General features: G+C 34.9%; 1 protein-coding gene across 1 annotated transcript in view; it reads left to right on the forward strand.

Moving 5' to 3' along the window:
- LOC134537585 (uncharacterized) overlaps positions 1 to 21,692 on the forward strand; it is a 44,067-nt gene extending 22,375 nt beyond the window's left edge. The window contains exons 13-17 of the mRNA XM_063378173.1: positions 3,997 to 4,049; positions 6,473 to 6,616; positions 15,931 to 16,096; positions 18,454 to 18,634; positions 21,398 to 21,692. Coding sequence (XP_063234243.1) covers positions 3,997 to 4,049; positions 6,473 to 6,616; positions 15,931 to 16,096; positions 18,454 to 18,634; positions 21,398 to 21,615 — 762 coding nt within the window. The 3' untranslated portion in view covers positions 21,616 to 21,692. The remainder of the gene's footprint in view (positions 1 to 3,996; positions 4,050 to 6,472; positions 6,617 to 15,930; positions 16,097 to 18,453; positions 18,635 to 21,397) is intronic.
- The last annotated feature ends 5,787 nt before the right edge of the window (positions 21,693 to 27,479 follow it).

Here is a 27,479-nt window from a genome sequence, read left to right on the forward strand (position 1 = left end):
TTATTCATCGCCGTATGCTTCACCATGGCAGCTAGCCACTTGTTTTGTTCCGGCAAGCTGCATTCTTTGTTTGCTTTGTTACGTTTAACTCACTACTAAGGGCCGATATTATGACCTCCGGCTAAATCCTCAGGTTAGCTAGCCTCCAGGTAAGGCTAGCCTCCGGTTAACGAACGAGGGGTGTATTATGACCCATACTTAGCCTGCGGTTGGCTAACCGGAACCTGACGAAGCGTGTGGTGTAATAATGGGTGTGTTGGTAATGAAATAAACCAGAATTTGGTAACTTTTGTTGCAAGACAGTTTGTTTTTCTGGTAGAATGTTAGTCAGCTGTTTGTTTGTATTGTGATTCGGAATGTTTACAGCTGTAGTAAAGAAATATGCCGCGAACTTTATCTTGCAACAGATATAATTAAATTAACCAAAAACTACTTTGACGTCAAACCTGCTTTGTATTAAACCATAAAATTACAATTTACGATTCAAAACCGTGTGTTTTCAACTTTACTCTTGTATTGAAACTCATGATTTTGTTAGGTTATATATTAAGCCAAAACTAACGAAGTAATTCTATACCAACAAATAAATAGGGATGACATTTTTGCTAGAGAACACTTATTTCTTTCATAAATTTCTTTCATAATCAAATAATATAGACCCCGTTTCGGGAAAATACTTGGCGTTTTTCATTTCACTGGTGTAGGTTTCATTTTTGTACTAATAGTTTCGTATCACGTATCCAAATTAATCCGATCCTGATGGAATTAGTTTGTGGTATAGGATGCTTGCTGTTTTAATTTAGTAGGTCGAGAGATCCTAGATATATTCACTGGGGAAATAATTATGATTGTAAAATGTATACGAAATAAATATATTTTTACAAGACCTGACATAATTTGTTTGCATCGTGATATGTTAGGTATTTTGTGTTGTGTACAGGATTTTTCAACATTCTAAATTAAAACAGCAAGTATAATGTAAAACAAGACCAACATATAAAGGGTCATGCCGATAGGATCAAGGGATAAACTTGGATACGGTAAACAGAATAATTCCAGTGCTGTTTTCGTTTTGCACTTGCGTGGCAGGTAGATAATAAGTACCTAATGGTTTGTAAGATAGGGAAGGGATAATTGGGTAACATTTATTTTCACATTCAATTGTATTCATTGAATTAGAACCACGTCTGAAGTCGTATGAAGTGCATTTCATTCCCGGCATATGTCCACTGTATTACGAATAAAAATTCACAGATACAACTTCCACGAAAACACGCATTTTATAGGTACCTACCGGTAATAATAACCCTCGTTTTGCAATTTTAAAATTCACTTATTTACACATATTCTTTAGCAGGAACATTTAAGTTTATATACATAGCATACGTTTATGTACTTCGTGATCAATTAAAGTCAAATAATAATACACGACTCGACGAGAATAGAAAAGCGTGACTACACTTTCATGCCATGTAATTTTTAATAAAACTTTGACGAATGCGAAGCATTTTACATTTAGTAATAAATTATTCCATCGCATCCTGCAAATATTCAATAGAATTCCTCAAATAGTCATCATCACTAACAACAACTAACCTCGCCTGATACATCGCCATTTTATTTTCTGTTGCTTAGCCTCCGGTTAAGCAGCTAGCGGCCGGTTCATCCACCCGCTAGGTTAGCCGGAACTTTAACTGCAAGGTAGACGTTAACAGGGAGTCATAAAACCGAAATAAGAGCTAGCCTGAAGTTAAATTTTAGCCGGAACTTTAGCCTGAGGTCATAAAACCAACCCTAAATAGTAATACGTAGCTGTGAAACGGAAAGTTAAATGCGGTATACATAAATGCAAAAAGGATTTATCAACGCAAAATGTATGTCTAATGAATTTTCACATTGATTTCTACCAAAATTATTTTTACATTTTTTTGGCCTCCTGAAACTGCAGGTCGCCTTTTATTCGGGCATACAGTATTCGCAATTTTAAATTTTGCTATTCGACTTACGAATGCGAATAGTTCGTCAGTTACTATTCGCAACTATTCGTGTTTATGAATATTCGCACACCCCTAAAGACCACATGAGCAAGCTCTTCCTGTTAGTAGGCAGTTGAATTTATCCCAGTTTTGCCATTTTGTACTTTCACAAAGGGACACCTGTAAGTGGTAAATAAAATCTTATCAATTTCGTAATCAAAAATGTGTTGGAAGCGGTACTAAAAGTCTGTGAATAAACTGCAAAGTAGTGTGAAAATGTTGTCAAAAATTAAATAAAAATGTTAAACAGTTGTTTGCTGAAAACATAAAATTGTGTTAAACCATCTGAATACAATTTAAAAAAAAAAACTAAGATAAATATGTATATGTAGGGATCAAAGTAATACACAAATTACAGGTAAAATTTGTAAACCAAAACAACACCTAAACCTGTTATAACATGAAAGTGAGGTATTATTTTCATCTCTCAGTTTATGAAATTATTTCCAAAATGGCAAACATCACCGTGAAACAGTAACAGTTCCAAACTGAGTAAACAGGTATGGAGCTCGAGAAAAAATATATAAGGACATAATGATTTACCTGAATAGAGGCCGATCCCTACTTTTGGGTGTCTTCTCCACCAAAAAATATATTTTTGTTCTTAATCAGAATCTTTTCCACCAACACGTTTTTATACATCCGTTTATTTTTCCACATCCTCTGCCACTGCAAATTATTCTCTTGGAACCCTTATTGGTGTGTTGCAGCATAGTTGTTCATATGTTCAGAATGGTACACAACTTTGGGGTTGTAATTACTTTTAAGAGAGTTTCGTCCTTGTTTTGGAACCTGAGATGTAGAATTAGGTAACATGTTTTTTGACACAATCATAAATAACAGGTTAATATTTGTAAATCTTATGAAAAAATAAAATGTAGATTTCAATTTTGTGCCACATGTCTACCTTACAATAATTGAGGTTAACATTCAATTTTAAAAGAAAAATATTTTGAAGCTTTAAAAAGTACATCTACACAAGACATAAATAGGTGTTCATTGAGTGCGTTATTTTAGTTAACATACACAAGAACTTGTGCTTCACTTTTTTTTTCCCCTTCAGACTTCTAAACAAAAGTAATGAAACACACCCTGATTCAGTTGCCATGTTATTTTCTTTGTAGGTTTGTTATCCTTCAATCAAATATTCTGTTTACATTTTTTTCCTGGTTTGAGAAAAAAATATGTACATACGTAAATTTATTTTACTCTATTTAATACAGTATCATTTCTGTTTAGAATATTTAAATTTTCTGCAAAAATGTGATGGGCTATAAAGCTTGCACTCTACAATATTTGTAATGTTTATGATCAGTCATTGGTAACATTGTTTATTCACATTCATTTTTTTGCTTTTTCAAATATATATCATATTGCATTAAAAAAAATTATATGTGAATTTCACTTCTCATACTACTATTGAGAAAAGTGCATCTCCCAACTTGTATACCTTTTCCCTAGCAGCAATTGTAATTGATGTTTAGTTGTGACAAAACCAAGCCTCCTGGAGAAAACATTTATGGAAATTCTTGCTCTTTGTAAACTAACCTAAAATTTATTGGAACTTTATCATTAAGTTCTATTTAACATTTATAACAATTGCTATTTTCACGTACGTCTACATATTAATAAAAATGACGAAAGTTTGTTATTTGGTTTTTAATCTACATAACAATTATAATTATAATTATACTTTTGTTCTGCTTCTGCCATTTTCCTACGACAGTTAAGACAAGTAATCTCGCTCGTTCGGCAACCAGTGAACAGGCGACATCTTCCAGAATGTGTAAAGGACTGTTAAATTTATCCTGTATGTGACTGAACAAGTTTTTTCCAGTCACTTGTTCAGTTTTTAAGACTTGTTTTCATAGCACTTATTCAGGTGAAATGAAGAAAACCAGCAAGCCAGAGCAAAGACATAATACTGTGAATGATTATTGTTATTTTTAAACTGTTTTAGGGTCCCAGTGTTCGTCCCCCGCTGATGCGAGAACCACTCTTGCCAAGCAGTAGGTGAGAATAAGTTTACTTCCAGTGTACTGGGTTTCTCTGTTAAGTACTGGTACAGATTTTTTTTGTGTTTTCTTTATCGATTAAAGTGTAGGTACACCCATCCCTCAAAGTAACACTAATTCGTTCCAGGAAAACCAAGTACTAATCAAATACGTTTTTTTTTTTTTTTTTTCCAAAATTGCATGTTAATCAAGATAATTTGTTTTCCAATCAGGTAAGTGTGCCTGCTGACTACTTTAATTAAGACACTGCTCTCCTTAATATTAATTTTCAGAGTAAATGTGTGTCTTAATACAGTTGAATAAATACATTTAAATAAATGTTGAATAACATTTTGAGATTACACACTGTCAAATTAAATTTTAGGAAGAAATAAAAATTTGCGTAAAAGAAAACAGTGATATTTCAACTCAATTACTGCTCTACTTCAAATCATTCTATTATTTATTGGCGTCGTTACTTCTAGACTGCACTATGTAATCAAACAGCTTTACTTCAAGGGGTGGGTGTATTGAAATACAGAGTTACAGACTTTTCATTAATTGTGATACTGATGTTGGTTATTACTTTTATTGTTTTATTTCCAGCTCATATCAGATTCTGGATCTTTAGTTTACAAAATTTGTTATTTAAAAATTAGTTACACAATATTTCATGTGTTGTGGTACAGCTGAGGAAGTTAAGTTATTGTAATATAGGTTTAAAATAAAATAAGTAATTTTTAAAAAGACTACTAATTTTTAGTACAAAAAGCTCTAGGTATCAATGCTAAGTTGTGCCCTACTAAATACTATTACAGAGAAATTCTGTTACAACGTACTTAAGAATAACGTATCTTTCAGTTCAACGTATGATTTTAAATTCCCGCTCAAAACACCAATGTAAACAATGTAAAAATATTTCACTTTAACATTAAAAATGTATCCTTCCTTTCAATACGACCATTCTTTTCCAGTTATCAGGAAAATTTTACATAATTGTTACTGTGTTTGCGCAGGGGTTCTTTAATATAAATGTACATTATGAATAATTTTTATCACTTTCAAGAATCGTTAATAAGTATAAAACACTGTCTCAACGATTCCTAGAATCATAGTACAGTATAACGCGCCATTCTTCCTCCTCCATGGATCACACACTTTAGTGCACGAGACTATCTAAACAATCCATTGCTGTCTCGTCCCTCTTCAAGACAATAAATTGTTTTTAGCTGCGCCATCTTTTGGTTATTTGTAGAGCACGTTTTAATTAACGCAGATACAAACGTTAAATAAATATATTCTTTTTACTTATATACGAAATAGAAAATCCAATAATGTTAATTTATGCAGGTTCAGTTTTGAACTGTTTGGTGTCACAACATGGCCGAGACGCTTTAATTGTGTTGCCATGTAGGTCGGAATGTCGCCTGGCACAGCCATGCTTGCGACGCGCGCTACTAGTGCGGCGCTATGGTTATCTATGGATGCGAGGTTTGTTTACGTTTGACGTGGCGCGAGGCAAGCAATATTGTTGATTGAATATTTTAATCAGAATGGATGGCTGAAGAGATAAAAAGAAACGCAAGCAGTTCACTTGGAAGGAAAACGTGGAAATTTTAAAAGAAGTTGACAAAGGCAGGAAAAATGCAGATGTGGCACGGTCGTTTGGTTTGGTGCCCACTACACTGTCAAAAATATTAAAAGATCGTGAAAAAATTATTAAACTGTACAAACAGTCATCTTTATCTGCTGGTCGCAAGAGACTTCGCCTAGGAGATAACAAGGGAATTCTATCCCAATAAATGTGCATATCTGCAAAATAGTTTAACCCATTTGTCATTTTGTGTTCGACAGATATAAATTTTGTTTATTTAGGCCTAGAATTTAGGCTACTGTATTAAGTTCAGTAATTTTTTTTTATTCTTGTTGTTTTACAAATATTTGCTTCCAAGCTAATGTAACATTTGATCCCCTAATACTTTATTTTTAAAATTCAAAAAACAATGTTTTAAAGGTAAATATATAGACTTTCAGAATAAAGTACATGTATACTTTCATTACTAAGTATAAAAGTTGAAGCTTTATTGATGTACTTTATAATGAGATTCTACTGTAGAATGAAAAACCATATGTGTTACCTGTTTGCATGATACCATGTTTTCTCACATAATTGTCGCACCTTTTATGCTATAATCAAATTTGAAAACAAGGGGCATGATGATTATGTGTGTGTTCTTAAATTAATTATGAAACACATAAATACACGTTTTTGCAAAGCAAATTCTTCCTCTTGCCTTCAAAATGGTTTTTATTTTATTACATGATTTTGACATGGAATTTTATATAATTTTTTAACTGAGCCAAAGCAATATAAAAATATGGTGGTTTTCTATAAATGTTTTATTTTATAGTTGATTTGATAATTTCTTTTTTTCTTTCCAGAGGCTACATGGACAGAGGTTTTGGTCCCAATCCCGAACGCAATATAGGTTATGGGTCTCAAAGAGGCCCCAGTATGGATTGGTCGCAAGGTGGCAATGTAAGGCGTACATTGCTGCCATTCGACAACGAATCAGCCAGGATCAGGTACAACAGCTGTCTAAATAAGGAAGGAGACATTATGAAACTTTTTTTTTTCCATGACCCCCTTGTGATAGCGTGCAATAGCTCAAAAGCCCGTTAGAATATTTAACATGATTTTCTCAGGTACAGTGAAGCCTGCCTCTAAAGTTTCTGAATTTTTGAAAGTGGTAAAGTTAATATTAGAAAGGCTTATTTTTTTCCCTAATTTGTGCACAAATGTTTAAATGGCATCGTAATGTTTTTTTTTTTGTTCTAGTTCTAGAAAAGATTAAAATTAAAAATAAAATTGAGGCAAGTCTGTGAATTTCATATTAATAACTATTTAAAGTGTAATTCATGGAAATAAGATTTTTATTTTCATAACTAGGAAAATTGTAAGAGTTAAAACTACCATAAAAAAATTATTTAATAAAAAATATGGCATTACAATAATTAATAGAGAAAAATAGAGAAAAAAAATCAGAAATTTTCTTTCCAAATTATTTTAATGTTATTTATTTCATTTTGAAATTTCCCCCCCCTCCCCCCCCCCCCCCCCTATTTTGTTCAAAGTTACTGTTTCCTGACAAAATAAAAGCATATGTTATCATGGCCACTAGTAGCATTGAATATATATAATGTATAGAAGTCGAGAGCCCAGGTTAAATTTTCTGGCCGGTTTCGCAGAAGAATTGTTGTAGTAGGAAGCTCCTTCGCAGCGATCGCTTCAATCGCTGGGTATCGACAGCGCACGCCCCTGGCGTTCTTAGGACGTACTACGTTAACCAGCCAGTCATGCCACCTCCCTTCACCCTACCATATACGGGAAGCTGGTATCAGCACCGTTCGGCGTCCTTGACGATAAGTATTCATTACCACTGCCTTTGAGAGCCATGAAATCCCGGGAGAAGACAGTTACTGGGATCACTGTTGGAGGGATTGTGTACCCTAGTAACATGAAAATTAGCTCCTAAGAACTTTGTATCAGGCCTACAGTAAGTGTTGAGTTTAAAATATGATTTAATTTAAAAGTTAACTACTTATTTTAACTTTACTTCGCATTGATAATTTTATAATGCCAAACATTCTGAAGGGTAAGAAATGTGCGTACACGGGTTGTCAGAATACGAGAATCAGTTCACGAGGCACATCAATGTTCTGTTTTCCAGTTAAAAATAAGGACAGGGAAGTTGTGAATTATAAGTTGCCAATTTTGTTTTACATTATTTATCAGTTAGATACTATGTAAAAAAAAAAAGTTGACGCGAGTATGCAAGGAAAGTCCTAATTATTTGATATGACTTAGTAAAGAATACTTTTATTTTATATTTAAAATATCCACGTTTTATTTACTTTAAAATATAATTAGATTACAACAACCACGTATTTTTAATTACATCATTTTGACTAAAACCGAGCGAACGTGAGTTAATTTTCGATGTAAATTTTAATAAACGCAAAGTTTTAGCCAAGTACTGCCCACGTCTGTTTCACATAAAATGCATTTGTTAGGCAAGTGTTTCAACAAAACTTTTAAGATCAATTGCAAAATTTGCTTAAGAAATAACTAAACAATTTATTATTTGTGAGAAGATAGACTGTAGCTGCATTAGTATTTTTGTGTTTAATACTTTACAATATTAAGATGTTAATGGTATAATGATCAGTCAAAAAACGTCATGTCAAAAATTTTGCGATTATTTACCTGAGAACATACTTTGTAAGTGGATTAGTGTAAGAAAAACATAAGTTCAAACTTAAGTTTTATATAGGGATGGGAAAACCGATTCCCAATTTCATCGATACCTACCGATTCTACTTAAATAATTGATAATCGAGAATCGATGATAAAAGTCGATTCCCGCATGTAGCAAAACAAATCATTTCACAACATTGCAAATCAGTCAGATACAATTATTTAACGACTCTTTGAGGGGGGTTATGACTGACTAGACGCATATATAACAGTCATATTTCCCCAAATAAACAATATCTAAAACTTGGGTCGATGTTATACACAAGTCAAAGTACAAAAATTATATATAAAAAAAATTTCATTGCGTATTAGTAGGGGCCTGTTCTTTTCGCGATCGCAATTAAATGACGATAAACGCGAAATCACCGTAAAATACAGTTTTTACGCGAAATCGCCACAACACAGCGTTTTTCCACGAAATTTAGTATTAAAAAGCGAAATCATAATGTTTTACGGGAAATTTAAATACTGGGTAAAAGACTTGTCTCGTCACTGGTAAACAAACACCGCAACATGGCCGCCACTGAACATTAATCATAAATGCACTAAAGCAAACAAAATCTTACACACGCTCACGTTATAATGTTAAACCCAAAAATATACTGTAAAAATACGCAAAACTACGGCGTTTATTTTCATTTCCGGCATAATGTTTGGATAGATAAGACAAACAGGCGAAGTTTTAAAGCCTACGCACACCGCTCAGGGCACTGACGACAGCTTGGAACAGCGACAACGGATAAATACAAAAGCAAGCAAATGATTTGGCGAACGTTTGGAACAGCCTTACGTAAGTGGCCATACCACGTCAGACGGGGGCACTGGCATATGGTTGGAACAGCGTCGTAGTATCAAGCAGATTATCGGGCGAATCAGGTACCAGGCTAGGGGAACCTTGGGAACTATCTATTTGTCACCCAGCCGTATGGGACAGCACAAGCATTTTAAATCGCGCCAAAAAGCGGAAAAATGTAAACAAACATTCATTTTCGAATGGTGTGACGATGATGATTAGTTGGTCAGTGTTTTATAGATTTTGTTGGATCGTTACCACAACGCTGAAATAACAGTGAATGAATTTGTGTTTCTTAAATGTAACTTAACGCCGAAATACCACAATCAAGTACAACACTTTCATTTGCTAGTTCTCTAGTTGCTTAATTTTGTTACTGTTTCATTTCACAAATTTTTTAGTTAATTTGTACCCTTCTCTAAGTTAGGCAAGATGTATGAACGAAAATAATTTATACTGCTAAAGGAAAGCTTAAATTTTTTTTTATAGTTTATTCCATATTACAAAACAAATTTTAGATTAGTTTGACCCCTTTGACATATGAGCCATTGACTTCTAATGATGTAAACATTTACAGTGAAACCCCTTATTTACGTTACCGTTATTTACGTTTTCCCGTTATTTGCACTATATTCTTCAGGTCCCGTTTGGTTCCCATTTAATCCAATACAATACTTTCACGCGAATTACGTCTCAAAATTGAATCCATCCCGCTATTTACGTCACGTAACAACCATAGTAGGCCTAAAAACATTGTGAAAAACGTAAATTTTATAGACGGCAGTGAACATTTTAAATCGCAAAATAAACATATTTTATAGCATGAAAAGTTGCTTTTATTTCTAAACATATAATAATTTAAGCCTAGGCGTGTAAAAGTCCGAGTAATTTTAGCAGGAGACAATCTAAAATGCAATCGGGAAAAACGTAAACTCACGAATGTATAAACATTCTGATACTATATTTATGTCACAACTTAGCCGAAATACTGGTACGAGACATAAACTTCACTAGATAAAATGAGCGGAGTCTTGGTAACTGTTTTAAACGTATTTTATAATTTCGGAAATATTGTACAGTTGACGCATATTTTTTTTAAACTAACCATTTATTTCTGAGGATCGTAAATAATTAATTTTTGGTATCAAGACATCAAGATGAACGTAAACTTGAACACTTCACGGCAGCGAGAAAACTGGTGCGTATACCAATAAATTGGTACACGGGAGGTGGAGATTATATTTTTTTTCCGCTAAGCTCGCATCTATTGGCTGGCTGCTGATGGAACGTCACGAGTCTGGGCGGAGCGTTGAGTGAGTTATACTGCGCTAGGGTTGTGCGAATGTTCGGTATACCGATACCGAAATCGAAATTTTGCTACTTTCATTTTCGATTTCGGTAAGAATTTCATCTGTCGAAGTTCGTTTTTAGCGAAATATTTCGAGCCAAACGAAAGTTCAATAGCTTACCGAAGTTCGTTTGTTCTAGTTGAAAAAGAAATCGTAATTTAATAAAAATGTACAGTAGAATACCGGTACAATAACGTACCTTATTATAAAGTATATTTCACTTAACGAATTTTTTTTAAGTGCCCGCCAAAAATCGTATCTTCGCCATGCAAAACGGTTTCAGTTTAAAGTATCATATTTTCACTATAACGTATAAATTCTACTAGTAGCGTGGCATTACTACACCAAAATTTACTTAAACGGGTAAATAAATTTCCAGCTAAATGATTAATGTAGTAGAACAAAGATACACAAATACCACCGCAACGTATTTTCTAACCTCTAAATTCTCAAAACAAAGTTAACAAACAGTTGCGCGCACAACCGTAGATTATACCGTACGTAGTATGCGACGTGAGCAACACAACACCATTCGATACATCGAAAGACGGAGGTTTGAGAGAAGTATTAATTATTTAGACAAAAGTGTTACGCTACGCTAAAAATACTGTTTGATGTCTTTGCCGGGATTGTTTATTGTTATTGTTGAGTTTATTTTCAGGTTACGTTATTTAGACACCGCATTATATTTGTGCTACAATATGAATGATCCTGGAGATAAAAAGAAACGAAAGCAATTCACGCTTAAGGAAAAAGTGGATATACTCAGAGAACTAGACAAGGGGAAAAAAGCAAGTCGCAGTTGCGAATACATATGGCATTGCGGCTCTCCTGTAGCTATTTTTTTTATATATATTTTTCTCTTTGTAAAGATATGTATGCATGTTTCAGTACTAAGTACAAAAACTTGAGGTACCTGTAAGTACTTAGCACTGGGATTCTACTGTAATGTCTTTATATGATTTGCTTGTTATTACTAATAATGTAATAACATATGCAAATCATATAAAGACATTAATTAGAAAAAAGATTTCCATTAAGATTAATTTACGTGGTGATGAAAAAAACTCATGTTAATGAAAATACGGTAAAATCATAATTTGAACAAACATGGCAGATAAAGTAAACAAAATTCAACCATGATTACAGTAGGCCTAGGTATCAAAACAAAATCATGCAATATTTGAAAAATTACCTGATTCATTTGCTTTCAAACAGTAGTGTAGGTACTATATTCGTAAAACATACATTCCAGAACTGTTAGTACACTATTTAGTATTTACCGTATACACATAAACAAAGAACGTACCTACTTTTATTCGCGCACAGCCAAACAAAAACATTGTCGTCTGCTTTATTTAAAATTTACATACTCTGACTGGCATATAAAATCCTCATAATATACAGCCAATTAGACAAAAAGGTCAACAAGTCACTTGGCAGCAACCATTTGTTATGTTTTGTTTTGACCATGTCCCTTGCCTGGTTTACAGCTTCCTGAGCTAGCCATGTGTGACAGTGGTGCAAGATGACGGCCGTTCCGCAGTAGTCACGTGTTTTTTCATCAGTACCATGCACGTGATAAATATATTATCATAGACTGCGACATTACGACTGTAAAGGAAATAGTCTGTGCGCTGAAAGATCTGGATTGATTCTTGAAATTTACGAGTGACATGGGGCTGTGTTGTGTGGTCTAGGGCGGATGTTGACTATATTAAATAGTAATATTTATATATACATCAAAAGGTACAAAAATGATTTATGTAATAGAATTTATTACTGAAGAGCAAATTTTGGGGCACTTTTTTTCTTTGTTAATTAAAAAATTTCGCTTAACTTTCGTTAAGAATATATTTATCTCATAGAAAAATTCATTTTCGTTTCACTTTCGCGAAACTTGATAAATTTTCTTTCACTTTCATTTCGTGTGGATAAAGTCACTTTCGCACATCCCTATACTGCGCACGTGCAGCTCACAGAACAGACGCCATGCCGTAACAACAGCTGATCGAGTACAATGACCTTTCTCCGCGCACGGCGCGCTATTGACGGTAAATTTCCAATCTGCGGCCCTTTTTTTATTTTTTTTTTCTGTGGTGCAATGCGTATGTGTTAGAGGTGGGTTGTTACAGCAATTTTCGGTATCTGTTCCAACCTGTTACTGATACAGTAATTTACCTAGTTACAAGTATCTGATGCTTTTGTATCAGAGCTGTAGCGGTCCCAGGAAGCGACAAGGTATCAGCATTCTCGTTACAGGGTACACATCCTCCGTGCCGTCATCACCAGCGTAAAAAGGTTTCGGTGTTTCTGATACATTATTCATCACGCCCGGTAATTCTCTACCTCTGTTACTCTCATGCCCGCCTGATACAGCCAGTATCAATCAGTTCAACATTCACTGCAGTTCGTCCTGGCCGTGTATTAATTACCACCAAGTACATTGTTGCGGGCTGTCATGCTTTGTAGTTAGTATCTTTATAGTGAAATAAGGAATGGATAAGTGCAGGAAAAAGACTTCATTTGTGTGGAATTTTTTTACGGAAAATAATGAGTTTGCTAATTGTAATTTGTGTAAACAAAAACTGAGTTATAAATCATCATCGACTAATCTGAAGAAACATTTGAAACGTAAACATTGATATAGTATGCTCACTAATGTACGTATCTGTTTTTTTTTATTATTAATTTTTGATAAAATCGTAATCTTATAATGTATGAAAACACTAGTTACTAATTGTTTTCGAAAAAAAAGTCCATATGTTGATTACATCTGTTATTAATGTCAACTGAGAATTTATTTGCATTTTCATAGCTGTTAGGTGCCCAAATATAAATATTATATCTTTTATTAATGTACTTTTTAATATTAAAATTTCATTAGTTTTATTATTGAACGAGACTGTGCACGCACTGCGCACTGAGCGTACTTTGATGTGGGACAATAACCAAACGACTCGTAACAATTTCGCTTTGCGCCTCTCCTTCAACGCCTTCCCCTACATTATTTCCCTTCTTTATCCCTTATTCATCGTTCCTGCTCTCTCTCCTTTCACAAGCTCCGCCCAAGTGACAGTCATCTGCGATCGGGTTCTGCGCACATTGGCCGTGGTGGTGTTCCAGGCGAATTCTGAACTGATACTAAAGTACTTGATACTTTTCAAGTGTACTCATTTGCCATTCCTGATACAGGCGCGTATCAGTACCAAAGTATCATGTTAATACTTTTCGACCCACCTCTAGTATGTGTAATGTAGTCTGTATTTGTTATGAACGCTGCAGGATGTGAATGTATTTTAATTAACTTTAACGTATTTCTTACTTTTCCCTTTATTTACACTTTCCCGCTTTTTACAATTTTTTACGTTGTCCCCATGAAAAGTGCAAATAAGGGGTTTTGCTGTATATGAGTTAATGTTAATAACTTAGTTGTGTACTCAAATTTGATAAATATGAATTTATGATGTATGCTACATCATTAAATGTATTGAAAGCTGAAAAAAAAATGTTGCAAATAGAATTTGAATTATTTAATATTAAGTTAACTAGGTGAGTATAGAGTATCGAGAATCGAAGGATTTTTTAAGGAATCGATAATCGGGTATCGGAATCGAAAATTTTGGAATCGTCCCATCCCTAGTTTTATACAAAAATAAAAACAAAAACGTGCTAAAAATTGGTTCACACAACCATCTCAGTACTTTTTTTAAGTCGATAAAACTGTTTAAAATGCATTGAATTCTACCGTTACTACCTAAGTTATGAACAATTTAAATTCCAAAATATTTTATTATTTATCCAGAAAAAAATTAACATGGAAAACACTTATATTTAGATTCTAAAAAGTAGTTATTTCTTTAACATTCCATTTTTTTTCCCGATAAAAATGAGTTTCTGATCAACCATTTATATAACAGTGTCCTGTATTTTGTAATTTCCGCTTTGCATACATTTGGTTGAATTCATATTAAAGTGGATTCTTTGAGGTACTTTAATTAATTTGGTGAATAAAATCTTTATTTTATATCCAAATGGAACATTTTTTATTCAAATACAATAATTATTACACCATCTGGAATCAAGCATCAGTGAATTACTGATTTATGTGGCTGTTTTTAAATAATTGTGTAGTATTTCAAGGACTTATTTTTTGCTTTCGGTTCTTTAAACAAAATACATTTGTGTTAAAATATATTTATGCATCTTTTTGATGAGCATAACCTCCCGCCTTGTCAATGCGCTGGCCCTCCACACAGCAACGGAAACAAAATACAAAAGATTGAGAGAGAGAGAGAGAGAGAGAGAGAGAGAGAGAGAGAGAGAGAGAGAGAAAGAGATAATACATGCACGACCTTGAGACAAGCGATACTATAACGCTCTAGCGTGGGAGACACTAACCATGAGTGCCTTCTTATCGAAAGCAGAGCTGTCTGGCGGGGGAGCTTCCAACTACCTCAGTTTGGATTCCAAAACCGGCAGAATAAATCGTATCCCCTCGTGACTTCTATACGTTATATATATTGAATGCTAGTAGGTAGGGTCTATAAATGTAAATATTTCAGTAGTTCCTTTGTAGATGGCAGTAAATGTCGATTGCCACCAGTTTTCTTTTAATTAAAATACAGAAGGATGCAATAGTATTCAATTTTATTTCAGATAGTAGATAATGACTAATTTAACAAGTTACATTGTAAAAATTTTAGGAAATTATTTATTGAAATGATAGTGTGCATTTTCAAAACAATCTCTTGCTAACAGGTTGGGGTGGCTCTTCATTCACTGACTGCAGCAATTTCAGTTGGGTTTGGAAGCGATTTGAACTCTCAAGCCGTGAAATGTGTTTCCGGTCCCTCTGTCAGTATCTTTTTCCGACTACAATTCTGACGTGGCATTTCAAGGCCTTGTATAGTACACCACTGCTTGTAGACACGTTGAACAGTCCACTGCAAACACCAACAAATCCAGCAACTTGACGCATGGTCTGGCCACGGGCACGGCCAAACACGATTGCCCCTGTTGACGTACAATGTCAGCATGAAGCATGATCTCACTGATCGCCACTGCCTTATGCTCACATAGAGGCAGTGCGCGTGCGGTTGAGCGCTAGACTCGTTCGTTGCACCATCTGTACAGGCTTAAATGACCCACCTGTGCATGCACACTGGGGTGACCAATTTGTTGTCCGTTGAGCTTATTCATCCATGTTACCCTTCTTTTGTTTTAATTTTTAATTTTTTTGGGGAATGGGTCCTCTCTTGCTGTATCTATTGGTAAAAAATAATTAAAGGGGAAAAAATTATTCTATGTGAAATGTCTAATCGAAGATCAGATATTGACGAATTTTTAATGTATTTTAAATATTCTCTGACCCGTAATTTCTAGGCGCCCTGTGTATCGTGGTGCACCACGGAGGGCAGCTGCAGGTGTGTGTGTGCAGGGCTGCGGAGGAGGAAGAGGAGGTCTTGCTTCTGGAGCGCTCTCGGCAGAAGGAGTCTCAGCTGCAGCAGCTGCAGGACGTGGTGATGCAGGCCCAGCGGCGACGCGTGGCTGACGGTCTCCTGCCCACCCCGCAAGTCGCCCCTGTCATCTCTAACATCGAGGAGGTCTCTCACCACTACACACTACACCCGCCCTTCGAATATTAACACTGTTCAATTTGCACAGTTTTGAAGTTAAAACACCAGTAAAGTACAGCATGATTTGAAGGATGCAATTGTAGATTCAAATTAGAAATTTTTTTTTTCCCACTTACTTGAATTTTTATTTCTGCGAGCGCTTGTGTAGCATTAAATGCAATGCAAACTTAATATTGTGGTGAATCACCGAACAATATTTCGGTATTTCCTTAATAACTATTGGCTTCCTTCATTGCGTATTTACTTTAGTCCCTTTGATACAGTTCAGTGGTTTGTATTACGTGGAAATATCTCAAGACGTCCGTGCGTTCAGCCATTGTTTCTGTTGTGTCATCCAGCATGTCAGCTGCAGCTCTGGTGAGAAAAGCCAGAAGCTTTCAGGGCTACTTTTATCTCGTGCTTACCAGATTGCGCTAGTTCAAGTCGTGTGGTTCGCAAATAATGGCAGACATGCATTTAGTAAACAGCAGAGGCGGGAATTAACGTTAACAGGTTAAATCATTTTTCTAAAATAGAAACTGTTTAGTTAATGATTTTTTTTTTTTAATTCTTATTAGATTATTGAGATTTCTATTTTAGTAACATTATTATTTTGTAACTCAGAAATGTTTTTTTTAGCACCCTCTCAGATAATATTATGCCTAATACCTGTTATTTAAACAATGCAGTCCATGAATTTTTTTACATTGTGATTTAATTTTAGGTTTTTTAACCTCATTTGCAGTTCAAATGTTTGTTTGAGTGTAATTAGACATTTATTAATACTATAAATTGATTTTAATGGTAGTCAGAAAGCACACTTACTTGATTGGAAAATAATAATTTTGATTAACATACACTCGTATGGAAAAAATTTTCAATCAGCGCTGTTTTGATAAGCTTTATGTTTTCCAGGAACGAATTAGCCCATTACTTAGAGGGACTTATTTACTGTGAAAGGTCTTAAATCCAGCACGTTTGGAATAATGTTTCCTGTATAAGTGATTTTTCTCAATTATTGAGCACCAATATATTTTTAACAGGAATACTGAGTGAATTTGCCAGCAGCTGAGAAATGGGACCTGGCGGCCTAGGTCCAATAGTCCAATCCTCGTGGAAAAACTTGAATGCAAGCTGCTCGATTAATGCTGTATTACAGAATGGGCTGAACCTTAGAATTCAGTATTTAAATCCTATTACTGTACTGTGCATCTACTTTTCACCTATATCAGCTGGCATGCATAAATAAACATTTGGATTATAGCTTTTTATTTTATTTTTTTTAAAGCTTTTTGTGTTATGTTCAAATAATATTCTGTGAGGTTAATCTCATTAATGAAAACTGTTCTGCAATGTAAAAATTTCCACGTCCTTTTAATTTTTGAAAAAAATAAACAAAATATTTGTTGCTTAGTAAACTCATAAAGCACTTGCAGTAAAGATTAATTGCATTGGCAAATTTAATAGCATAGTTATTTATAATTAGGGGTAGGATTTACTAACACTTTGTTATTAGTGCTTTTTTTTTTTTGCTAACGTACATTTAATTTTTTTTTTTGCTAATGTCTAACATATTCTTAAAAAATACTATGTAAGACAGTTTTCAAAATTGTATTGTTTTATGTTTTACACTTTGAAGAAATAACCGGTCTTGTAGACTTTTAAAAACCTGGAAATTGATGCTGCCAGAAGAGTTGCCATCCTGATTTTCAAACGTAGCAAAAATCATATTTCGTAGTTATATACTTTTTTTCCCCCTCCATTTATGGAATCCATGTAGCTAGATGTCGCTGAAGATCTTTAGAACTGTCTTATGTATCTGTGATTCAAATTTTATTTAATCCAACAGTTACTACGATCTCAAGTGAGGTGTGGATATTTTGAAGTTGACTAGTTCTAGTTACATATTTTATTCTTTTAATCTATAGATATGTAGTAGGGCACAAATGTGTTAAAATAGAGAACTTTGTTTTAAAAACTTTGTATTATTTTTAAGTTATATTGAAAAATATTGTACTTTAGCTGTCACATGACATTTGAAATATTGTGGAAATAATTGTAACTCAAATATTTTCTAAACCAGTGGCCCAGATTTGGAATTAAGTTAGGAATTGAGGTAAGAATTGACATCAGCATTAGAATAGATTAAATGTATACATTTTGACGTCTCTATTTAAAATGATATTTTTATACAGTTAATTTCAAGGTAATGTAAAAACAAACAAGTGATATGTAATATACAGGGTTTTTTTTTGTGTAGTTTTCACAATTTTTTCTTTATCCCAGACATTTGTTTACTGGCTGTGCAGAGCTGACGATGGTCAATGGGCATGTTTGCCGAGCAGGTAGTGCTGACTGCGATCAAGAAGACGGGTCTGCTGGAGAAGGTGGCAGCCCTGACCGAAGCCCCGCGCAGCTCCCGTGTGGACCTGGAGTGCACTCGCAGAGACCCGGACGATTGGAGCAGGTACAAGGAAGCGGAGTCATCCGATCGTTGGCCGTCCAGCTACCACCAGAGGGGTGCAGGTGGGTTTGAATGTTACATCTACAGTAGTACACTGTAATTATGTGCTGCACAGATTAATTTGTATTTCCTTATGCTCATAAATACTTTTATATAAAGGATAGGCTTAAATTTAAAAAACTCAAGCCAAGTCGAATGAGTAGCTTCAGCTCTACTCTGCTTGAAAGTAAATTTTATTGAACTCAAAGGGACAAGATGCTACAGTATTTTTCTTAAAACTCTATGACATGTGAAAAAAATAATTATGATAACACTGCCATATCTTGTATTTATGTTTCCCTGTAATCCACTTGTTTTTTTTTTATTTACATAATTTATTACATAAAAGAAACAGTTTAGTTTGCATAATAAATCACCCTGAAAAGGTATAGCTATTCTCAAACATGAGAAATCAAAGCCATTTTGGAATAAAAGGCCGGCAGTATGCCATAAATTTGTAATACGGCAGTCTAACTCAGAAAGAAAATGTTGAATGCCTCAAATGGAAATTTTTTCCAATGGAAATTTCTTCCAGTAACTAATGGCTTAGTAACGAATAAGCCTTGCACCCCCAGATATTTAGACCATAACCAAAAATCTTCGTTGTTTAGAATAAGCCCCACACCTGACTTAAAAACAGAATTCATAAACATAAGTTTCTATAAAATGTTTATTTTGGACAAAGCTAACTACTCAAAGTTATAGAATTCCTTTAAAGTTTTTAGTAAAGCTAATAGCATTCTCTGCATTGTTGGTGACGTTCCCCCCCCCCCCCCCCCCCCCCCCCTTTCCAGATACTTTTAAGAGTACGTACTTACTACAGTAAAACTGGTTAAGCTGTTTCTGTATAATATGTTCATTTTTGTGTTTAAATAATTATTCCATTGATCACTTCCATTTATCCCTATGTTAATTTTTCCCATTCAAAACGTTTGCATTTATAGATGCTTCCCAGTTCCCACATATAACATTCATCATTTAAGGAATAAAATGATGTAATAAAGTTTATATTTACCATTAAACTTTTAAACAATTATTTTAAAACAACAAACCTGACCATCAAAATCTTTGCCTCATGCTGTTATAGTATATTTTCGACAAATCATTTGCTTACATTCGTATCCATTTCCCTTGTAATGTCTTGACAAATACACAACAAATCACTAGCCATTCATGACCTGTTTACGTGACGCAAATGGTACTGTTTGTTGAGCACTGTAGTAAAACGTTTATATGGTGTATGTAATGATGAACATTTTATTTTACTTGTCTTGCTATGAATTCCGTTTTTGGCTGGACTTGTATCATATTTACCCATAAATTGTGCACAATTTTTCATAAAAGTCTGTTGAATAAGCCTTGTGGTATGAGGCTTATTCAAAATTTGACAATGCCGCATGGTAACGCTGTGTAGTGCACAGGCTTCCAAGTCCTTCAAGTTCCAAGGTTGGTTGACCTGCTAGTGCTTAAAGAAACAACGGACAACTTGCATGTGTATTGTGATTGTTTTTCTGTGAGAGAATTTTGCAATGATTGCCAAAATATAGTGATCATCCATGCATGCTGAAAAACCTAAAATGATTAAAAAGCTCAAGATATGAAAACTCATGTTTGGGTAGAAAAATTGTATACGTGATTGTGGAGGGAAAATAAAATTTGTTTTTAAGTGATTGTGTTATTACAATGTACAGTTTATTTGAATGGTTGAGCATTTTTAACGTGTGCTGCTTCAGCAATTACCAATATATGACATTGATTTTGGTTGTCTGTGACAGATGGTTATGGTACTTCACTGCTGTAAACAAAACAGCTGCGATCAGTAACCATTACTTTCATGATGGTTTTTTTCTGTCCCTTCATGGTAAACGAGTTATTATTCACTGTTAATCCATAAATAAAATATTTACTACCCAGCATACTTAGAAGCATGTATTAGTGACAAATAATTTTACTGAAAATATTTATAAATTTTGTAATACACTTTGAAGCAAAAATTAAAGAATGGCAACCACCGTACACGTTGCATCAGAGCCTCAGGCCGGGTTTATAGAAAACGCAAGAACGCAGAAACGCAACTACGGTAAAAGTCCAACCTTAACTCTTCTACCAGCACGTTTATAAAAAACGCAAGACACGCAATAACGCAAGAACGCAACGCAGAAGTTGTTCAACTTTCTACTTCTTGCGTTTTCTCCTTGAGTTTCGGCCTTCTATACTGGTTGCTTTAGTATGTGGAAACTGAAACTGTCATGTAATGCATATATAAGGCTCTGCGATTGTAATTAATCGTTACGCTTGTGTTTATTTATGTTTTGGGCTGGCATTCTTCTAGTGAATACAGCGCAATGGAGGAAGCTGATGAATTTATTGTTCAGCTTATCCAAAAATTTCCCTGCCTGTACGATAAGTACAACAAAGATTTTAAAAAATAATCATGACTTATTCCTGAAATTTTATTTTTTGACGTTGGCGATGGCCGGCATCCTTGCGTTTTTTATAAACGACTGTGAATTTCTTGCGGTTGTCGCGTCCTGCGTTCTTGCGTTTTCTATAAACCCGGCCTCAGAGTGCCTCAAATGTGTGGTGGTCATGGTAACTTAAGAGGTAATTCATATTTTGAATAATTACTTAAATCCATGATAAACATTTAAAAGTTTGATGCAAGGTTTTTCTTAAATAACAAAGGTGTATTAGTTAATTATCATTACTTAATGCAGTTTTGTTATTTAAGAATTGATTCTATTTCCTGAGTGTTGAATGTCCCTGGAAATGTTTTGTATTTTCAGATGCTCGAACATCAATAAACGAATCTAGATATGAAAGCCAAGATTCATTAGGCTACCGGGACCGGGGCTCATATGGGTACAGCAACCGCGACGAGTCTCCGGAGCCGCTGGCCCAGGGGTCATTTAGGTACCAGAGTCGTGATGTCTATGACTATGATGATGGGGATACAACCAGGAAAGTTCCCGCGTACAAGCCCAGAGGGGGTTACTATGACTAATTATAACTGACCATACTGGTCTGTAAAACTGGGGTTTTTAGCCCTCCCATTTTGACAGCTGCCCAAGACCATTAGTCATTGGTAGAGACATGCATATTTCGCGATTGCGATAAAACGAATTTTTACGCGAATTTGAGTACATTTTTAAGAATAACGCGAATTTCTCACATTTTGGATAATAACGCGAAATCCTTGAATTTTCGGCGAACAGTCAGAACATTTTCCTCATTCGAACACGGCAATTCAATTTGTAAATACAGTAACAAACGTGAAACAACAAAAAACCAAAGATAACTACCCACACAGTGTATTTTATAACATGAAAAGTTGCTTTTATTTCTAAACATGTAACAATTTAAGCCTAGGCGTGTAAAAGTCCGAGTAATTACAGCAGGAGACAATCTAAAATGTACTAGGGAAAAACGTAAACTCACGAATATAGAAACGTAACGGAAATGTCGGAAATATTATCGTAACATTGTAAGTGCTGATACTGTATTTATGTCACAACTTAGCCGAAATACTGGTACGAGACATGAACTTCACAAGATAAAATGAGTGGAATCTTGGTAACTGTTTTATACGTATTATATAATTTCGGAAGTATTATACTGTTGACGCATATTTTTTAAACTAACCATTTATTTGTGGGGATCGTAAATTATTAATTATTGGTATCAAGACATCAAGATGAACGTAAACTTGAACATGTCACGGCAGCGAGTAAGCGGGTGCGTATACCAATAAACTGGTATTAGAACTGGACAAAACTGGTACACGGGAGGTGGAGCTTATATTTTTTTCCGCTAGGCTCGCTTCTATTGGCTGGCTGCTGATGGAAGGTCACGAGTCTGGGCGGAGCATTGAATGAGTTATACTGCGCATGCGCAGCTCAGAGAACAGACGCCGCACTGGGCCGCACTGTAACAACAGATGATCGAGTACAATGACCTTTCTCCGCGCAAGGCGCGCAATTGACGGTAAATTTTCATCAATTTGCGCCCCTTTTTTATTTATTTTTACTGTGTAATGTAGCCCGTTCTGAACGCGGCAGGATGCGACTGTATTTTAATTAACTTTAACGTATTTCTTACTTTTCCCTTTATTTACACTTTCCCGCTTTTTACACTTTTTTACTTTGTCCCCATGAAAAGTGCAAATAAGGGGTTTTGCTGTATTTTGATATTCGGCTCGCCTGGACAGTCGATTATCACGGTGTTTACAGCAGGTTGTTTCTCGAAGCGTTGTTCTCTTATATAGTCTTTAGCGTTGTTTGTCCATTGCGTCCATTTTTATTAACCAAATACCAAATTTAAAATGCAAACACGGTGACGATTCGTAACATTCTGTTGTGCGCAAGTTAAAGTTTAACGGGTCGAATTTTGTTACAGATAGTTTTCAACGTCTGTGAAATAAATTAAAGGTGTACAATTTAAAGGTCGGCTAAAACATTAGGCCTATTAAAATGCCTAAAGTGCCGGTAACTGCAAAACAGCGAGCCTCTGAATTTTCTCAACACGGACTTTATGCTAGTGATTCAACCACACTTTTTTGTCGTCACTGTAATGTCACCGTCTCTTGGGATAGGAAAGACTCATGTGAAAAACATGTAGGCAGTGAAAAACACAAGAAGCGTCTCTCTTCATTGCAAGGCTCATCTAGTGCGTCTGAACGCCAGTCGTCAATATCTTCAGCGTTTCAGACAGCAAAAAATAATGTCCAAAAAGACAAAAAGTTGGAATTTATAAAGGAAACAGCAGAGACCTTTATAAAGGCAAATATACCCCTTGAAAAGCTTGATGATCCTAATATCAGGGCATGGCTGAACAAATACATCGAAGGTGCTGGAGACATGCCACTTGCGAGAACAGTCCGTGAGAAATATGTAGGGGACATAGCCAAATGCAGAATTGAAGATGCCAAAACTGCATTAAAGGACAAAAAAATTGACATACTGTGCGACGAAACAACAGATAAAATGGGTAGGTGTGTATTTGTTGTTTTATTTAGAATTCTGAATCTTCAACAGGATAAACCAGAAATATTTGTTGCAGGAGTTCACTTTCTTGAAGCTGCTAATGCCACAAACTGTGTGAGGGCAATTTTAGATTCACTCAAAATGTACAATGTACAGTATGGTGATGTGCTCTCAGTAGTAACCGATGCTGCTCGTTATATGACCAAGGCTGTTAGTACTCTCGAAGTAATCCTTGGAGACCAGTTAACGCATGTCCAGTGCTGGGCACATAAGTTAAATCTAGTTGGCAATGTCTGGGTGAAAGAGTTGCCTGAGTTGAACAATGCTATGAGCAAAATAAAAAATGTGTTCAACAACACCAGGAAAAGAAGGCACCTGTATGCTAGCTTTCTTGAAGAAAAGCATGGAGAGAAACGTCCATTGTTCCCACTTCCTGTTGTTACTAGATGGAATTCCTGGTTCAACAGCGTTTTTTATGTAGCAGACTACATACATGACATTGTTGATTTCTGCAAAACAGATGAACTAAAGGCAACACAAAATTCAGGGGTTGAGTTTCTGTGTTCACTCACAGAAAATGACATTTCTCTCATTCTTTGTCAAGCTGTCTTTGTGAAAGAGCATGCCAAGAGCCTTGTAGAGCTAATACAGAAACTTGAAGGTTCTTTGTATCCAACTGCCCATTCACTATATGGGGACTTGCAAGGTATAAAAAAAAAATTTGAAAACATCACTCGTGGCATTTATTTTGAGGCAACCAGTAGAGCTTTGTCTAACATGCCCCCCGCTAAAGCTGCTGAAGCTAAAGTGTCCATCACAAGAACAGCAACACAAGCCCTTTCCAAACTGAACTCTCTCATGACAACTGACCCAAGTAGAAAGAGATTTGAAGCAATTCAAATTTTTAGTCAGGAAAGTTTGTTGCTTGCTAAATTAAACCCAGAAATGGTGCAGAAACTGAAAACTGTCCATAGTCTCTACTCCATAAGCACTGAAGAATTAACAGCTGGTTTTGGTCAGCTTCAGGACATTGTTACAAAACAAATGGAAACAGACAATTCAGTGGACGTAGTGAAGTCATTGAATGTAGTAAAGCTGTCACAGCCATTGTTTGCTTCCAGCTGCCTTGAAGCCATCTGGATGCCTTCTGCAAACGTTGACTGTGAACGATTTTTGTCCTCATATAACACAGTCTTAACAGACCGCAGGACAAATTTAAGTGAGGCTAATTTGTGTATCATGGCTACTTTTGCTTTCGAGAGCTAAAGTTTGAGGATTTTGTTCCATGTGTTTATGTCACTATTTTAGAGACTTCATATTTATTCTTGCTGGTTTAGGTACTAAAATATTTTCAATTACTGTATGTAAAAAGTGATGTGTAAATTCGATTGTAAATTACTGCTGCTAGTGCAACTGTACAATGCAAGAATGTGTCCAAAATTTCAAGGTATGCTTAGCTTAATTTTTTTAATTTATAGTGCTAAAACTATTTAAAAAATAACACCGCTTTTGATGTATGATAACACCACTTTTAAGGGTAAATAACAACGAATTTTGCTATAAAATAAACCCCAAAACTGCATGTCTCTAGTCATTGGTGAACAATATTAGAGGTTATGTTTTGTACGTCTCTTTGGATTGGTCATTTCGTCAGTCTAATTTATTGTGTTTATTTTGTGTGTATAGCAAGTTAAGATTTTAAAATGTATTTGATGGTGTGAAGGTTTTTTTCCATGACTACATTTTTATTTTCATAGAATTGTGTTAATTTAACATTTTCGTAGTGAAGTTTAAGAAGGGTTGAAAGTGGGAATATCTTAAACCAATTTGTTGGTTGCTAATAACTGTAAATTGATTACATTTATATGTTGTATTAGTAAATACTGAATGTGTGGCTTTGTTCCATCATTTACCATATGAAGAGAAAAATGACTGTGCCTAACTTGTAGGCTGTTGGAGAATACATTTAAAATCTGCTACATTGTGCCATTGGTCTGTCTGTTGGCTTACTATTATTATCCAGGTGAGAATACATTTCCAGCTGCCAGCTGGGTTTGCTTAATTGGTATTATTATGAAAATTGTAAATTTGGATTTTTACGAAGCTTATGGAATTTGCATAGTGGTTGTCATAAGATTCAAACCTGCTGTTAACCTAGTGCTTTGTACCTATACTATTTACAACCTATTTTAGTTCGGTGTTATATATTTGAATAGATTGAAATTTTACAAAACAATTACTGGCAGTATTCCACAAACCCAAACTTGAAATGTCGAAGTTAACAGAAAGAATTTTTATTGTGAATACAAACAATTTATTGCAGCAATCAAGATAAAATTGAAACAATTACTATTACAACAGAAAAGTGAAAAAAGTTTAATTACTATAATAGTAAAGAAATTACAAGTGACCTCAAATGGTCTTATTGGAGCCTAAATGCAACTGAGATAACAAACTATCTTCACTCCAAGATGATTCACTAGACAAATACAATCAAACTCTATAATTACCAATTTGTAAATAATATTGTACATATTAAAATTCAGCAAGTTTAGTGCACCTTGTGTACATTCTTTATCATACTAGGTCTTATTAGGTATGCTCAATGTGTACACTATATTGACAAACAGTAAACCCCTCTAAAGCAAGTGATGACTCATTCGACACTTGTCTTAATGATACTTACTGGAAAGTGAGGGTCCACTGCAGCGAGTTATCTCATAGTCTTGGTGCTTGTCATGTAGCACCCTGGCACAAACCAAGTGCAGAACACAAATTTCCAAAGATGACTTCTACATTGGCAAAACAGTAGCCACCCATCTCTCTTCCTAGTTGTCGGCATTCGTGACCTCTCTCTTAATGGAGAATTACCAATGCAAACATATCCACATTGTTCACCTTCCGAAGCTCTTTCCTCTTCGTCGAACACACAAGTCCATAATAGTATTTGAAAGTCAAATTCAGGTTATTATAGCACTGCCATTCTAGTATAGATACGCTCTTCCACTTGGCGGCAGGCAACTTGCCCTTACCCATTAGGTTGTAATTCTACTTGAGTGGTTTTTCAGAAATTACTCGCTCTACGGGTTATATCGACGAGTGTCTGAACAAGTGCCTGCTGGCACTTTGGCGCTGATTGGGCTAAGTCCATACTCTCTTGCAAAAAATTAAAGTCAAGCTTACACTCGCTATGCATGGCAAATGGGGAAAACTGGTATTTTCAGAAATCATTTTCCCCATAAGGCCAATGATTTTATTTACTGCATATAACATTTCACGAATGGTGCACATTTTCTGCTTATAATGTTATCAAGTCAATAAATGCACAAAATAAGTTTTTAAAAACCTAACCCATCTGTGAAGTTTTAATGGTTAAAAAGGTTTACTTTACACTTTATGTACACCTTTGTTAACAATCACTGTTTTACCAAAGATGTAGATAATTCAAATAGGATTGTATGGAAAAACAAACTCACATTAGTGGTGGCTATTGTTGTGCATTTTAATTATTGAAGGTACATAACATTTGCAGTTGTGAGTCTGTTGGCACCCATGTCTTGAAAAGGAAATTGTTTTGTTCCTTGCAATACTAATGTTTTTTCAGATGTATGTATGTATGCATGCATGTATGTAGTCATACAATATTTTTGTTTGCCAACTATTCCACAATTACAAAAAAAAAAGTTTTGTATTGCTAATTTCTTTCATTCATTAAATTATACATTTTCAAGTAGCGAAGTAATTGAAGTAGGCACCCCCCCTCTAAATGTCATCGTAACGAATTGTACAGAAATTTGGAAATGTCTCTTTTAAAAGACCAATAAAATAGAAGCTAAAAGCACAATGAATTTTGAAAAAACAGTTGGCTTGGTTAAGCAATTCTAGC

This window comes from Bacillus rossius, chromosome 12 (assembly GCF_032445375.1).
Source record: "Bacillus rossius redtenbacheri isolate Brsri chromosome 12, Brsri_v3, whole genome shotgun sequence".
Classification (NCBI taxonomy): Eukaryota; Metazoa; Arthropoda; class Insecta; order Phasmatodea; family Bacillidae; genus Bacillus; species Bacillus rossius.